This window comes from Vanellus vanellus (genome assembly GCF_965231255.1).
Source record: "Vanellus vanellus genome assembly, chromosome: 3".
NCBI lineage: Eukaryota > Metazoa > Chordata > Aves > Charadriiformes > Charadriidae > Vanellus > Vanellus vanellus.
Window position 1 is genome coordinate 123,263,083 of NC_138907.1, and position 13,588 is coordinate 123,276,670.

Below are 13,588 nucleotides of genomic sequence, written 5' to 3' on the forward strand. Positions count from 1 at the left end.
CACAAGTATTACATTTATGTCTTGCCTCCACTCTAAAACTAAATAAGAAAAGGGAAGGAAGAAACCTGAGTTTTCAGTCTAAAACTAGAAACAAGTAAAAACAAATTTCCTCGATGCTTGAAAAATATGTGTTTAATTTTCTTTTTAAAGACATTATCAAGTCACCTCTTTCACTGGTTTAATTTGGGAGTAGGACAGATGGTATCACAAAGATACCTCTTTTTTCTACTATATGTACAGTTTATCCCCCTCAACCTGCAACCTGAAACATACATCCACAGCTGGTACATTACAGCTTTTAGCAATGTAAAGTCTGTGGCTGAAGAGTGTTATTGTCTTGATTTTGTATATGGGAAGTTGGAAGGCAGAGAACTTAAATAATTTATATAACGTCATGTAGAAAAAAGCTTGAGGAGAAGAAACATAGGACAAGGGGTAATGGATTCAAGCTGGAACACAAGAGGTTCCACTTAAATTTGAGAAGAAACTTCTTCTCAGTGAGGGTGACAGAGCACTGGAACAGGCTGCCCAGGGAGGTTGTGGAGTCTCCTTCTCTGGAGACATTCAAAACTCGCCTGGACGCCTTCCTGTGCAACCTCATCTAGGTGTTCCTGCTCCGACAGGGGGATTGGACTAGATGATCTTTTGAGGTCCCTTCCAATCCCTAGCATACTGTGATACTGTGATACTGTGAAACTCAGGTATCCTAAATCCAGGTAACCTCTTAACCCTTGGATCATTGTGCTCTGGCTTAAGAAAGGGTACCGGGGTAATCAGGGTCTCTGTCTTTCTGAGACCGAGACATACTTTCTTGGGAGTTTTTGAGATGGGTCTGTCAAAATATCCCAAACTTTTAAGATGAAGCTCTAATCTATCAGTCCTCATCATCAAGGGTTTGTAGATGGGGTGGAGAGGGAAGAGGGATGATAAGGAAGGGATCATCTCACCTAAGTCTGTCTGAAAGTTATACATTAGTCATTCAACAATCCTGACTTCTTTTGTGATCAATGGAGAGGGACATAAATCCATTTCTAAAGGGCAGTTTGATTTGTCCTAAAACACAGACCTAAAGTTGGGAGAACTTACTTTAAAGGTGCCTGTCTTTCATTGCTATCTATAAAGGAGACTTGGACAACTAGGTTGAACTAATTGCCTAACACTTAGATGGCTAAAGTTAGACGCGGTCAATCATATCCATAAATCAATAGATTTTTGATGTGTCTGGGTTCCTAAGGTGGCTTTGGGTATCTAACGGCTGTATTTCAGTTCCATGTTCCTCTGAGTCCTGGCTGAAGTGCTCCTGGGGTTTAGCACCTCCATTTCTCTCACTGGACATAGACAGAACATATGTGCCAACACCTATGGAAAATACGTACCTATTTATGCCTGCTTTAGATGGTGGCCAAAAGGCAGACTATGACCAAAGTTGTGTAGTTGTTCGCATGTGTGCACCTGTGTCCGTGTGACATACCCCACTCCTGGTGTGTGCTCACCTGAACACTCACCAGGAGTAAAAATCCCCTTTCAAGTCCTGGCTCTGACTGATCTGGAGGATGAATATGAACCCCTGTCCTCTAGGAGAACCCCCTAACCAAGAGAGTAGAGTTAAGGAATAAGAGACACTGCACACTATATATCTTCTGAGTACACGACTGTGTTTGTTGATTCATTAAGTGAGGAGAAACAGACCGATCACACACAGCTTTTCAGCATGGTTGTACGGGCATTCACCTTTATTGTGGGAACATGCTCAAGACTCTGTTCCAGTGGATATTGAATTATTTATCTAGAGTGAAACATCTTTAATAGGAGAGGTGACTCAGGCCAGAAACTCCCTTTGGCCCAGGGTTAGGCATCTAAATGCCTTGGATGCATGGGAGCATACAACCTCCATCCTTCTCCTCTGCATTTCCAATGGCTCTCTTAGTGACTGCCCACTCATTTGCCTCTCCCTATAGATGCTGCTCAGAGCTGGGAATTTTACAAGGCAGAAACATGCCTGGAAAGGGTGTTGCAACGCTCAAATTGGCAATGTACTTGCCCTTTGGCGAGTAAGCCCTAATAGTTAAGTAACTTTAAAAAAATGGGAGGTATTATCCTACATCACTTTGGTGAACTGTCAAATTATATTCAAAAGGTAGGATTCATCTCGCCTAACTTCACCTCCCTGAAAGTTTGGTGTCTAGTCTGAGCTAGTCCTTTAGGCTTCACCCGTAATCCATGCAGCGAGAAGGGCATGTGTGGAGTGAGTCACACCAGTTTAAATCAGGTGTCTCAGGCAGTTGGAAGGAATTGCCCTCTGGAGACGCTTCGTGCCTCTGAGCAGAGAGGGAACATAACCAGCTTAGACAAGACACCTAACTCTTAAATGGCTAAACAGAAGAAATCAAGGCAGCGCTCAAATCACAGGGGTTATACTGAAATCATAGGGAGGAAGATAAACTCTTCAGTATGTAACACAGTGGCGCACATATTGCAGTCACAGCTCCTCCATGTGAGAAGGATTAATCCATACAGATTAGAGTTACAATACTCCGTTGAGCCTGCCTGAAAAAAATGAACAGGATGGAGAAAAAATAGTGAAAATATGTATCCTTGGTCTTTAATCAGACTGTCAGACTAGTAGAATGATATTATTTTCTTACCTTAAATTGCTGTTTCTTAGCTGGTTTCCCTCTCCTACCAGAAAACAGTATTGGGTCTCATATAATATCAAACTCTGTGAATCTGGAAGTGATCAGGAAAGGTGGTTTGTTTTTTTAAAGGAAAAATAAATCTCAGATTGTTTGTGCGAGACCGTGAATATTTATGTACTGTTCCCCCTTTTCCCTCATTGCGTATTTCACCAAGTTCATTTGCGTGTGTTACAGGATAAATCTTACAGGAGGGCAGTGGAAGAAAGCAGTAAAAAGGAAAAGCATCAATCAGGGATCCAGGGTAGCAGCAGGAATCGTTGTTCATTTTTGTCCTTGGGTCATTGTTGAACTTGTTTGGGCTTGACAATTAAGAAACTTGCAGGTCTGCCGAGGTCAGTCTCAGGTGGTTTCAGATGATGGCTACAAAAACCATTATGTTGCTGGGCTTCGATGGTTTTGAAGCCTTGCTGTCACTGTGCTTCCAGTGGTATTCACTTATGAAGAGGGCCACATACATTTTACTTCGGCTTGGAGAAATATTTTGTGACAAAATGTTTATTTGACAAAAAATGCCATGGGTGGTGTGACTAACCTGAATTATGGGAAAATGTGGGTTGAACTTGGTGAATAATGACCTGTTTTGAAAAGTAAAACTATTTTCGCTTAAACTTTTTGAAACAAAAGGTTATTCTCTTTTTAATTTGGAAATGACATGTTAATTTTGAAGATTACCAACATTTTAAAAGTCATGTGAAAATGACTGAATGTCTAGGCACGACTTAACCAGCCATCCCAAAACATGGCTTTCTTTTTCTTTTCGTTTGTTTGGAAATGTTATGTTATTTTGCTTTAAGTTTCTTTAAAAAAATGACCTAGTTTTGCTCTTTTGATGTAAATCAAATAGCTTTTATGTTCAATTTGGTCAAAGAATCAATTGTTCTTATTGCTCTTATTGTGCCCTCTGTGCTTTGCATCTCTTCCCATCAAGTAAGATCCTCATTCTGGAAATGGTTCCACTCAGACACATAAAACAGGAGTCATCTCACCTAATTTTAGCTATTTTAAATTTAGGTAGTAAGCCTGCCTATTCTCAAAACAGAGAGAGAGAGGCTCCTCTGGTGGTAATTCAGCTTTTCCTAGCCTACTATTTTAGGATGGAATGATTTGCCTTCCAGTGGCTCCTTCAGGCCACAGAGATTGGCGTTTATGTGCTTTGTCTGCTTTGCTATTTCTCCTCGTCCGGGCATTAAACAAGGAAGGAAATATTTGGAGTTCAAGGAAGGGGAAGAAGAGTCCTTGTCTGACCTCTGCAATGCTGTGGGTGTGGGCAGCCTGAATTGGTTTTACTTTTTCCGAACCATTTTTCTTTTACTACTTTCTAGTTACTTTCCATTTTGCTTCAGCCTTATTTGAGCCACAGAAAATAGAGATGGAAACGACCGATGACACTGGAAATTTTATGACTGGTATTATTTAGGAGGTCAGATTAGCTGATTATAATAGTCCCTTTTGGTTTTAAAAGGTGCTGGAGAAATCCTAACTCCGCTGAAGTCAACAGCAAAACTTCCATGGGCTTTGGTATGGCCAAAATTTCACCCTGAATACCTAGTAATGAGTCTTTGTCATCTGGCCCTCCCCTTGACTTGCAGGATTGCTCCATGCATTACATTTTCCAATGTTTTGTTCAGTTGTGGTATAAGTGCTTCAAGACACAGGGATTTCTCTTTGTCCCCTGGAAATAGTTGCACGGGCTAATAGTTTAAGGAAGTTTTTGCTTGAAGAGTTGAGTAACAGAGCCAAAGTCTGTTCTTGGTTGAACTGGAGTGAATATGGAATAGCTTGTTGACAATGCGGAGTTACTCCTCTTTTATATCAGTGTAACCGAGAGCACAACTTTGCCAATTATTAACTTTTGTTACATTATTTGTATTTCTGTGCATGTCAGGATTTGTTAATCTCATTGTTCAACGTCAAGTAACCTTTTGCTGAAAACAGAGCGTCATTGTGAATTAGGTATCATCAACTAAATTGAACCTCACCCTGTGTATTTGACAGATGGTAATATATTCATTAAGTGTTCTGTGGTTGCTTTGAGGTTGGAAAGTGCTATTTTTCTGGCTTTTAACTCAGGATTCTCAAGTAAAGTTTTATAAAAGCATAGTTTTGAAGGCAGAAGGAAAATCACAAAGAGCTCGTGAGGACTTTTTATTAATATCGTTGTTTACTATTGGTGGGATGACACATCAGGACCGTGGTTGCTATAAGTTATCTTTGGCTGCATAAGGAACCCAGGGCTGAGTAGTGAAGGGTGAGAGAGAGGTGGTTCCACCATGGATTTTGTATATACACAGGTAGACCTTCTTGGAATTTGAAGTTATATTAAATGCATTATTGTGGGGACAATAAGATGCTGGTGCCTTTGTGCTGTCCAGAAAGATGGTTTCCAGGAGCCCAGACACTGCAGCTGTTGCACGGGTAACCTGATGACAGGGTTCCTCTTGCAGAGCTGGTGACATTTGGGATCTCTAAGGTCATACTGAAAGTCTGCAGGGTGGGGAAGCAATTGGAGGTAGAAATTTCAAAAGCAGCAGAGAGCCACATTCTCAGGCATAGTTCCACTTGGTGGTGTAATATTGAATCCTCCACCCTGACATTACCAAGGCACTTCAGGCTGAGATCGGACACTTCAGGATTGGACACTCCACACAGCTGATTTAGGGGTCTCCTAAACCAAGTGTAGAAGAGAGGACTCCAGTGACTACAGAGGAAGTTCAGGGTGTTTAATTCAAACCTAGTCATTTAATTTGCTCACTTCAGGGAAGATAAATCCCACTCATTGACTTGCAGTGGAGCCTCAGCTGTTATCAGCAAGCCTATTTAGTTATTTAATGATGTTTCCAAGAGGATAAGTTGCTAAGGGAATTAGCTGCTTAGCCACTTTTGAAATTCATTGTGGGTAGTACGTTCACAAATGGGGAATTAGTCACTCTTTAGTCATACCTTTTTAAATGTCTTCATTCAGTCTAGTGCTGTGACTGGTATTCACAAGACCCCTGCCCTGGTGAGTGTCTGCTGTCCCTTATGTTCGCAGTGGAGACAACGTACAGAGTCATCCAGATTTTCACAAAATAGCCATAGCATGGGAGGTTTAGAATTAAATCTTTCTTCTGCTGGGTTTGCTCATTAATACAAACCCAGACATCTCTTTCATCAGCAAAAGTCCCAAAACCTTCAGAGCTGTAGGATATTCTGAGGAGGTTGTTTCTTGGTTTCTGTCCATGTTTTTTCACCTTTCATGTAATGCTTAAGTAGCAACCAGATAAGAGAGAAAATGAGAGAGTTAGGGTTTTTCTGACTTTTACCTGTGGTGTTAGCCTTCAGTTGTGATCCACTGAATGTTGAGTCATTTATGGAAAGTGAAACGGTTCAACAGGAGAGCTGTACAAATTACCTGATACTCCACTGGCAAGGTCTCATCAGGCAGATCTGGGCTGAGATCATGTTGAAGAGGCATTTGAAACTCAATCACTCAATCTTCCATTTCCCAGGAAAATGTTCTCCCTATACCACTGGTAAAATCACAGCACTTCTCTCCTTTTTTTTTTTTTTTTTTTTTTTTTTGTGGTGAGAAATTAAAAACTGACCTGCTTCTGACACCTCTCTCTTCCGGGTGATCACTGCTGAATTCAAACCTAAGTTTGGTTCTCCCACATATGACAGCATTAGACACGTGGCTCTGTCTGACATCTGGGGGGTTAGAAACCTCTTGCTTCAATATTTTTGATATTCTTGTATGTATACTTCTACTTTGAGTGGGTATTTCCCTGAGCACCTTCTCAAGGAACGTAAGACTTCAAATCATATAGATAAATCTCAACGTGTCAGGGCACCTAGAAAGTAGGATTTGCAACATGGGTATTTGCATATGGATTTCAGAAAATGCCTTGAAAACCATCAACACGCTTTAAAAATCCCATCCTGTGTACCTACGCTCAGTTTGAAACGGCAATTTTAGGATCTTAGTTCTCTTTTCAAAATTCTGTCACTATTCAGTTGGAAGAAAGGCAGTTCTGCCTTGTTCGCTACTCCTCTATTTTCATAGCTGTTCTCAGAGGTTTACTGGGATCAGAAGAGTTTTGATTAATTAAATGGGGTCATTGGAGCCACAAGTAGCGGTTCAGTTCTTGACTATCAGGATATGAGATAGTCCTGACTGTGTGGTGATTTCACCGCGAGATGTCAGTACCCTGTGGGTTCCAGCAGAGCCTGTGAATTAGGTCACAGATGCGTTGAACCCTGAACATACGCTTATTTCTGGCCTAAAGCTGCCGTATGCAAGCGCCAAGTATGAATTCAGATAGATGTTTTTCCCACTGTCACAAATAGGCTTCACTCCAGGCATTGTTTTTGAGACAGCCATGACGCACTTTGATATATCAGTAAGAGCAAAAAAAATCCCAACCCTAATAAGTTCCAGAAAAGTTACATAAACACATCCCACCTGATGCTCCTGTCTTTGTACACGCTCCTAACTGACCCCATGGGCCAGTGCGAAGCATCAAATGTAGTACTGATACTGGAAATATTGCACAGATGAGTCAGAGAACTGATGATCCTACTGGGTGAAGGGGATACTGGAAAATGTTCAGTGTTAAGCCAGTTCTCTAACATCTGAATGTGCAAAATTGAATTAAATCACAGTAAGTCGATTCCATTGTCTCTAAATGAATTCATTGTAAGAGGACGTAGGCTGAGGCTGACCAAGAGAAGGAGAACTATCTATTCAACAGGTGTTATGGGTCAAACCAAAAAGAGATTGCTAAATCTTTTGAGTGTTGCCACATGGGGGTATATTACATGCTATACAGTTATTACCCTTCAGCAGAAGTTGTGTGGCGGAGCACAGCTGCAGACGATTAAAGACACCACTGCCAGCATCTGACAGCAGAATGTCAGTGTCAAAATTCAATTTGAATTGATTAAATAAGGGATGGCAACACTTTTGTTTTATGGATGGCAGCACTTCAGTCGCTTTAGATGCTTTGCTTTCAGAAATAAAATTCCTTCCCTCCCTGCTATGTTTGTTGGGGTGTTTTCAGTTGGATCGCAGTCGTTTCTCCAGTCAATCAATTAAGCCAGGATTTGCCACTGTGTCTAAGAGTCAGCCACAAAAGAGCTGGTATGGTTCCCTGGTGCTTGGCCAAGAGGCTTCGGTGGGAGCAAGACATCAGGCAGCTTAATCTGACTTCCACCACTGGCACAAGGTTTAATGGATGTTAGGGCAGCAGAGAAATCATGTTCTGTGGTGTTCGGCTCCCGCTCTCTCAATGGCCCCATACGCGCCGCCTTTCTCTCCGTGCCAAAAACACAGGGGCGGCTGACAGCAGAGCCAGCGGAGCTACCTGTGCCAGCAAGCCGCTCCACGCAGGGCGAGCGCTGCAGCCTGTTGAAGCTTACGTTGTGCTCCATAAATAAAATTATCTCCATAGGCCTTGTAGCGCTACACCGCCTGAGTAACTTGAGGCATTGAGTAGTCTCCCCGAAGTTAAATGGCAGTAAGTTACTCAGAGATATAAGATTTTACAGGATTAGGCCTTAAATGCTGACTCCAGGCCAGATCTGCAGCAGGTATAAATCACCACAGGTAATTTTCACCAGCTGAAACTCTGGCCCTGAGCCCATGAGTCATGTTGTTATTTTTTCACATTGTAAATTCTTGCTGTTTCTTATTTATATTACTTTAGCACTTTGGGGCGCTCGTCAGGGGCCTGGACCCCATCGTGCTTGTCACCCTTCGAACAGAGATGCAAAAGATCCTTCTTGCCCCAGAGCGTATGCAGTTTAAATAACATGCAAACCTGCCTAGAGTCATTCAGCTTTCTCTATGTGCATTATTACAATCGAGTTTTTCTATTATCCGGCCGGTAAAGCAAAAGAACACAAATTCTGTGCCTGGGTTGATATTTTTAAGGAAAAAAAAAGTACACTCTGCTGTATATTAAGGCTACGTGGGATTTCAAGCCTGGAATTTATTGGAGCCATCAGCAGTGTGGGACATGGTCTCTAGTAATGGAAGTGAGAGGTCTGAAGTCTCTTCTCCATTGTGATACCCAATTTGAGACATACAAAAAAGAGGATTTGCACCTAAGTTGAAGCTGAAGTGAGTGGGATCTCAACAGTGGCTATCTCATCTCCTTTGTGTAGTGTTGTATTTAATTATTGTTATATTACTTCATTTCAGTTTTTGTGTATCTTCCAGCTCTGTAGAGCTCTGTTTAGTATCTCTGGAATTATTGCTATTGCCTTTAATTACTCTGGAAGGGATTTAAATGAAGTAAACTTACAACTTTTTAGAGCTGAAGTAATGCTAGAAAATTCCTTTTCCTTACAGTCCTACCTGGCTGCTTAGAAAAATAACGTAGTGGCGTACAGGGCTCCGATTTACTGTGTGGTGGCCTCAGCATTCATAGGGTGAATGTGTATTATCGGTATATTATACTAACAAGCTGTTCTTTCCTTCCATGGTCTCTTTCACTGGGTTTGTGTAGGCATTGAAGAACAAATTAACAACAAAGAAATGGTTCTTGGCTTTTTTTTCTAGATACCACCATAGCCATTTGACAATGAATGTTTCTGAATAATTCTTACTCTGCCCTAATCACTTATTTGTTGCTTTTTGGCAAAGCCCTTGAAAGAGGCCTGGTGAAGGCTCTGAAGAAGCTGGATGACTATCTGAGAACCCCTCTGCCAGAGGAGATTGACGCAGACAGCACTGAAGAGGAGAAAGTGTCTAAACGCAAGTTTCTGGATGGAGATGACCTGACTCTTGCTGACTGCAACCTTCTGCCCAAACTCCATGTTGTCAAGGTAAAAGATGTCATGCGATGGTCAAAGAAGCCTTATCTGACAATGAAGTGCCCTGCTCCGACAGCCTTGAGCTAAAGCCAACATGTATTTCAGCAGAGGCATCTTAAGTCCAAGAAGAGCAGAGTTTGCAACCTGCTTTTGCTTCTCAGTATTTCCTACAGGTTAACTTAAGCAACTTTGTATTTAGCATATGGGGAAATTGCCCCATCTCTAATTAGTGGCAAAGACAATACGAAGGTCTAGGTATGAAATCTCTTTATTTTTACCCTGCTGCGAGTAGAAGCATATGTCATATTAATTAGTTCCTGTTATTCTTAAGAGAGATGTCAAAACTTTAGTCAGTTCCTACTCATTTGTAACTTAAGAGCAGCAGTCCATCCTTTTGGAGAATATTTGTTCCAGCTGGTATTTCACACAGAGAAGTTAACAAATCAATGTCACCACCGAGGTCCAGGATTTAAGATGTACAATGGTTGCTGGTATAGTGCAAGTGGTGTACATCATCTTGACTTCTAAATGTTGCATTTATTTAATTTATCAGATTACATGTTTCTTTAGAATAAAGCAAGTACCTGGCAGACCTTGGCAAGCAAGAAAGCTAGGAATTAAGGCCAAGTCATGCATCTAATTTGGCTCCGTGAGCCAAAACATAAACTGAGCCTGGAAGCTGACTGCACACATGCGAAAAATAGGAAAAAATAGGGGGAAAAAAAAGTGCGGATAAGTCACCATATAAGAAACGTGATAATATCCTCACAGGTCTAGCCCTTTTTTTTTGGCTCGTCTTCATTGGTGATGTTGGAGTCAGACAATGCAAAATGAATGTGTGGCCTCTTACTGATTCCTGTCTCCTTGGGATGAAATGAAAAATGCCAAAAAAGAATTAAAATCTTTCTCAGACAAGCACAGCCATAGGATATTGCCTGAAAAGCATTTTACAGACGGAAGAAAAGGGTAAATTATTAAGACTCTTTCATTTGATGGAAGATGTGTGCTGGAAATTGTGAAAATCTTGATTTAAGTTGCCCAGCAGGTTTTATCTTCCCCATGTGTGTGTGAAGCATCATTGAAGGCAAGAATGCTTAATTAAATGCAGTTTAGGACAGGATTTGGACTTGCATATACCAAGTGGATCCTGGTAATAAAACCAAATCACAGTCATTTCTGAGAACATGACTGTCCTAAGAAATCTGAGATGGAAAACAGTTCTACCATGTGCTTTAAAAATAAAGGGGAACTCTGTGGCACATATGTATGTAATTTATGCCCAGGAACAATTTTATACTGTCAGAAAAATTAGAGATTGGAAGCACTCATTAAATCAGCTAATCCATCCCTTCCTATCAGCTAGTTCATTCTGTCACCACAGGATTATTCTATATGGTATATTCTTACAGGAAAACTGAAATATCCCAATCCAGCAGCTGCTTAACCAACCAAATAGCTTTAAGCACAGATTAGTGCCATTTACTTCAATGGGACTATACAGGTGCTTAAAATTAAGTATGCACTTAACTATTTTCCTGAATAAGGGCCTGAGTATTTTTAAAAATCGAAAATTTCCCTTGATAGACAATTTCCTACTCTAACAAGTCTTGAAATAACCATTTTCTCCCCCAGTTTATCCTAATACTCCTGTTTCTAATGTCTGATAAATCATCTTGGTTTCTCAATCATGGTGCTCATACCACCCTGATTTTTTCCTTTGCACGAGCACGGATACAGCCTTCCAACAGCTGTAGGTGGTTACATCCTCTGACACCATTGGCCGGGGAAAATATATTACATCTCATAAAACCAGAAATACAATATATATAAAATATAAAGTAATGTTAAATATACATATAATAATTGATATGAAAATGTTATATATATGTTATATATAATTGTTACTAATGCCTTTCTCTTAAATCTGTCTTGCTTATTACGATTCAGCTAATCATCTCTTTCTTATGTGGCGTCTCAGCGTTAAGTAAGTGATGTACTTAAGACTGGTAAAAACCACCAAAAAACAATATGGCAAAATTAATGAATTCATAGAATCATAGAATGGTTTAGGTTGGAAGGGACCTTAAAGTTCATCTAGTTCCAACCCCCCTGCCATGGGCAGTGACACCTCCCACCAGACCAGGTTGCTCCAAGCCCCATCCAGCCTGGCCTTGAACACCTCCAGGGATGGGGCACCACAGCTTCTCTGGGCAACCTGTTCCAGTGCCTCACCACACTCAAAGTGAAAAATTTATTCCTAATATCTAATCTAAATCTTGCCTCTTCCACTTTGAAGCCATTCCCCCTTGTCCTATCACTACTTGCCCTAGTAAAAAGTCCCTCCCGGCTCTCCCGTAGGCCCCCTTTAGGTACTGAAAGGCCACTATAAGGTCTCCCCGGAGCCTGCTCTTCTCCAGGCTGAACAACCCCAACTCTCTCAGCCTCTCCTCATAACAGAGGTGCTCCAGCCCTCTGATCATCAATGTACCATGAAAGTCATAAGTTGTTGACAGTAGCCAGGCCATTGATTTAGAGCGTCCTTAGGCCAAGTAGCATCCTTGCAAGATAAGGGACAACCAACAGTCACTTTTCAGGCTTTTCAGTTATAAGTCCCTGAACGTCCAAACATTTCTCTCCTTTGCTATTAATTATATGAGAAGAAAGAATAAGAAGCTCTCTAAAAAGGAATCTGGAGATCTATCACTAGCAAGCTGCTTTTTTCCCTCTTTTATCTTTGCTTTAGATTGTTGCAAAGAAATACCGCAACTTTGAGTTCCCGACAGAGATGACGGGGCTGTGGCGATACCTGAAGAACGCCTACGCCAGGGATGAATTCACCAACACCTGTGCGGCAGACAAAGAAATTGAGCAAGCCTACGCAGATGTGGCCAAGCGGCTCAGCAAGTCCTAACTGACCTCAGCCGTGGCTCAGTATTCCCTTTTACAGACTCTTCTCCTTGTTGCCTTAAGACATACTTTATCATTATGCTATCTGGTTGGCACCCCTATGACTTCACCTGTTCAAGTGTACTGGTCAGGGACAAATCTGCTTCTCCCTGGAGAAAAGAGAAGGCAGCTTTAGTGTGAGGGGTGGAGACCCTTTGAAATCTGAACGTAAGACCTGGCTCAACTAGTATTATTCTCAATCAGTATTGGAAATGAGTCCACTTTACTAATTTCTTGTTTCATGTTGGGGGTATATCACCACCTGTATTCTTTGGAGTTTTAAAAATCGGAAGGTAGCTGAAATTTCAAGTAAGAAAGTTAGGAACACATAGAACTGATTCTTCTGTAGGTTATTTCGAGGACACTTTTTCTCCCAGTGCTGTTGAGATCCTCAAAGCAGGAGGAAAATATGAGAGAGTGAGGGGGAAAAAAGGAGTTTGACCCTAAAGGAGAAATGCTCTTAGCAGTTATATTTAAAAAAATTCTCTGAGTGCATATTCTGTCTTAGCAGGCCCAAGAGTTTATAGGGTATTTATTTTTAACTTGGCGCAAGAGGAGGAAGCCTAAGTGAATATGTCAGACTTGCAGATGCTACTTTGCATAAAATTTGCATGATGCTGTTGGATCCAAATTTTTAAAGTGCAAGACAGTGAATGAGCCATTGAGCAGGCAGCCTTTGGAAGAGGGGGGCTAGTGCCAAAATGCCCAGTGGATCTGCTAGTTGGTAGAGACACACAGACGTAGCAATAACGGGGGCAGCGTATTGACTTCAGCGGATATAGAGGGAATTGGCACGGCTAACAAGACCACGTAGGATATTGTCATCTTGACTGTATGGTTGCCAGTTCCTTTATATTTGCTATCTTTGGAAACTGGCATAGGCAGGAGAAAGCTGTCACTGCACACAAATTCCAGGCAGGGGAAATGCTTTCTTCACGTTGGGCTCCAGATGGGTCACTTTCCAGCGCTCATCATCTCACCCCAGGAGAAGTTTGTTCTGAGAGCCTCAAATAGGGCAGGCTAAAACAGAGAGGGGCACATTTCCAGCCAGAAATTCATCAATTATGCTAGTGGAAATCCATGCATGACGCCTTAGTCCTGCTCATCCAGGGTTTACCAATACTGGTTACACGATTCTGGATTAGGATTGT

The 13,588-nt window shown here is 41.4% G+C and overlaps 1 protein-coding gene across 2 annotated transcripts in view; it reads left to right on the plus strand.

The window, feature by feature from the left end:
- The window catches only part of CLIC5 (chloride intracellular channel 5), a gene marked incomplete at its 5' end in the record, with an annotated part of 80,076 nt that extends 67,614 nt beyond the window's left edge, over positions 1-12,462 (plus strand). For both annotated transcript variants that reach the window (XM_082480904.1, XM_082480905.1), the window contains 2 exons: positions 9,322-9,503; positions 12,235-12,462. In XM_082480904.1, the coding sequence (XP_082337030.1) occupies positions 9,322-9,503; positions 12,235-12,402 (350 nt within the window). In that variant the 3' untranslated portion in view covers positions 12,403-12,462. The remainder of the gene's footprint in view (positions 1-9,321; positions 9,504-12,234) is intronic.
- Positions 12,463-13,588: the final 1,126 nt, after the last annotated feature.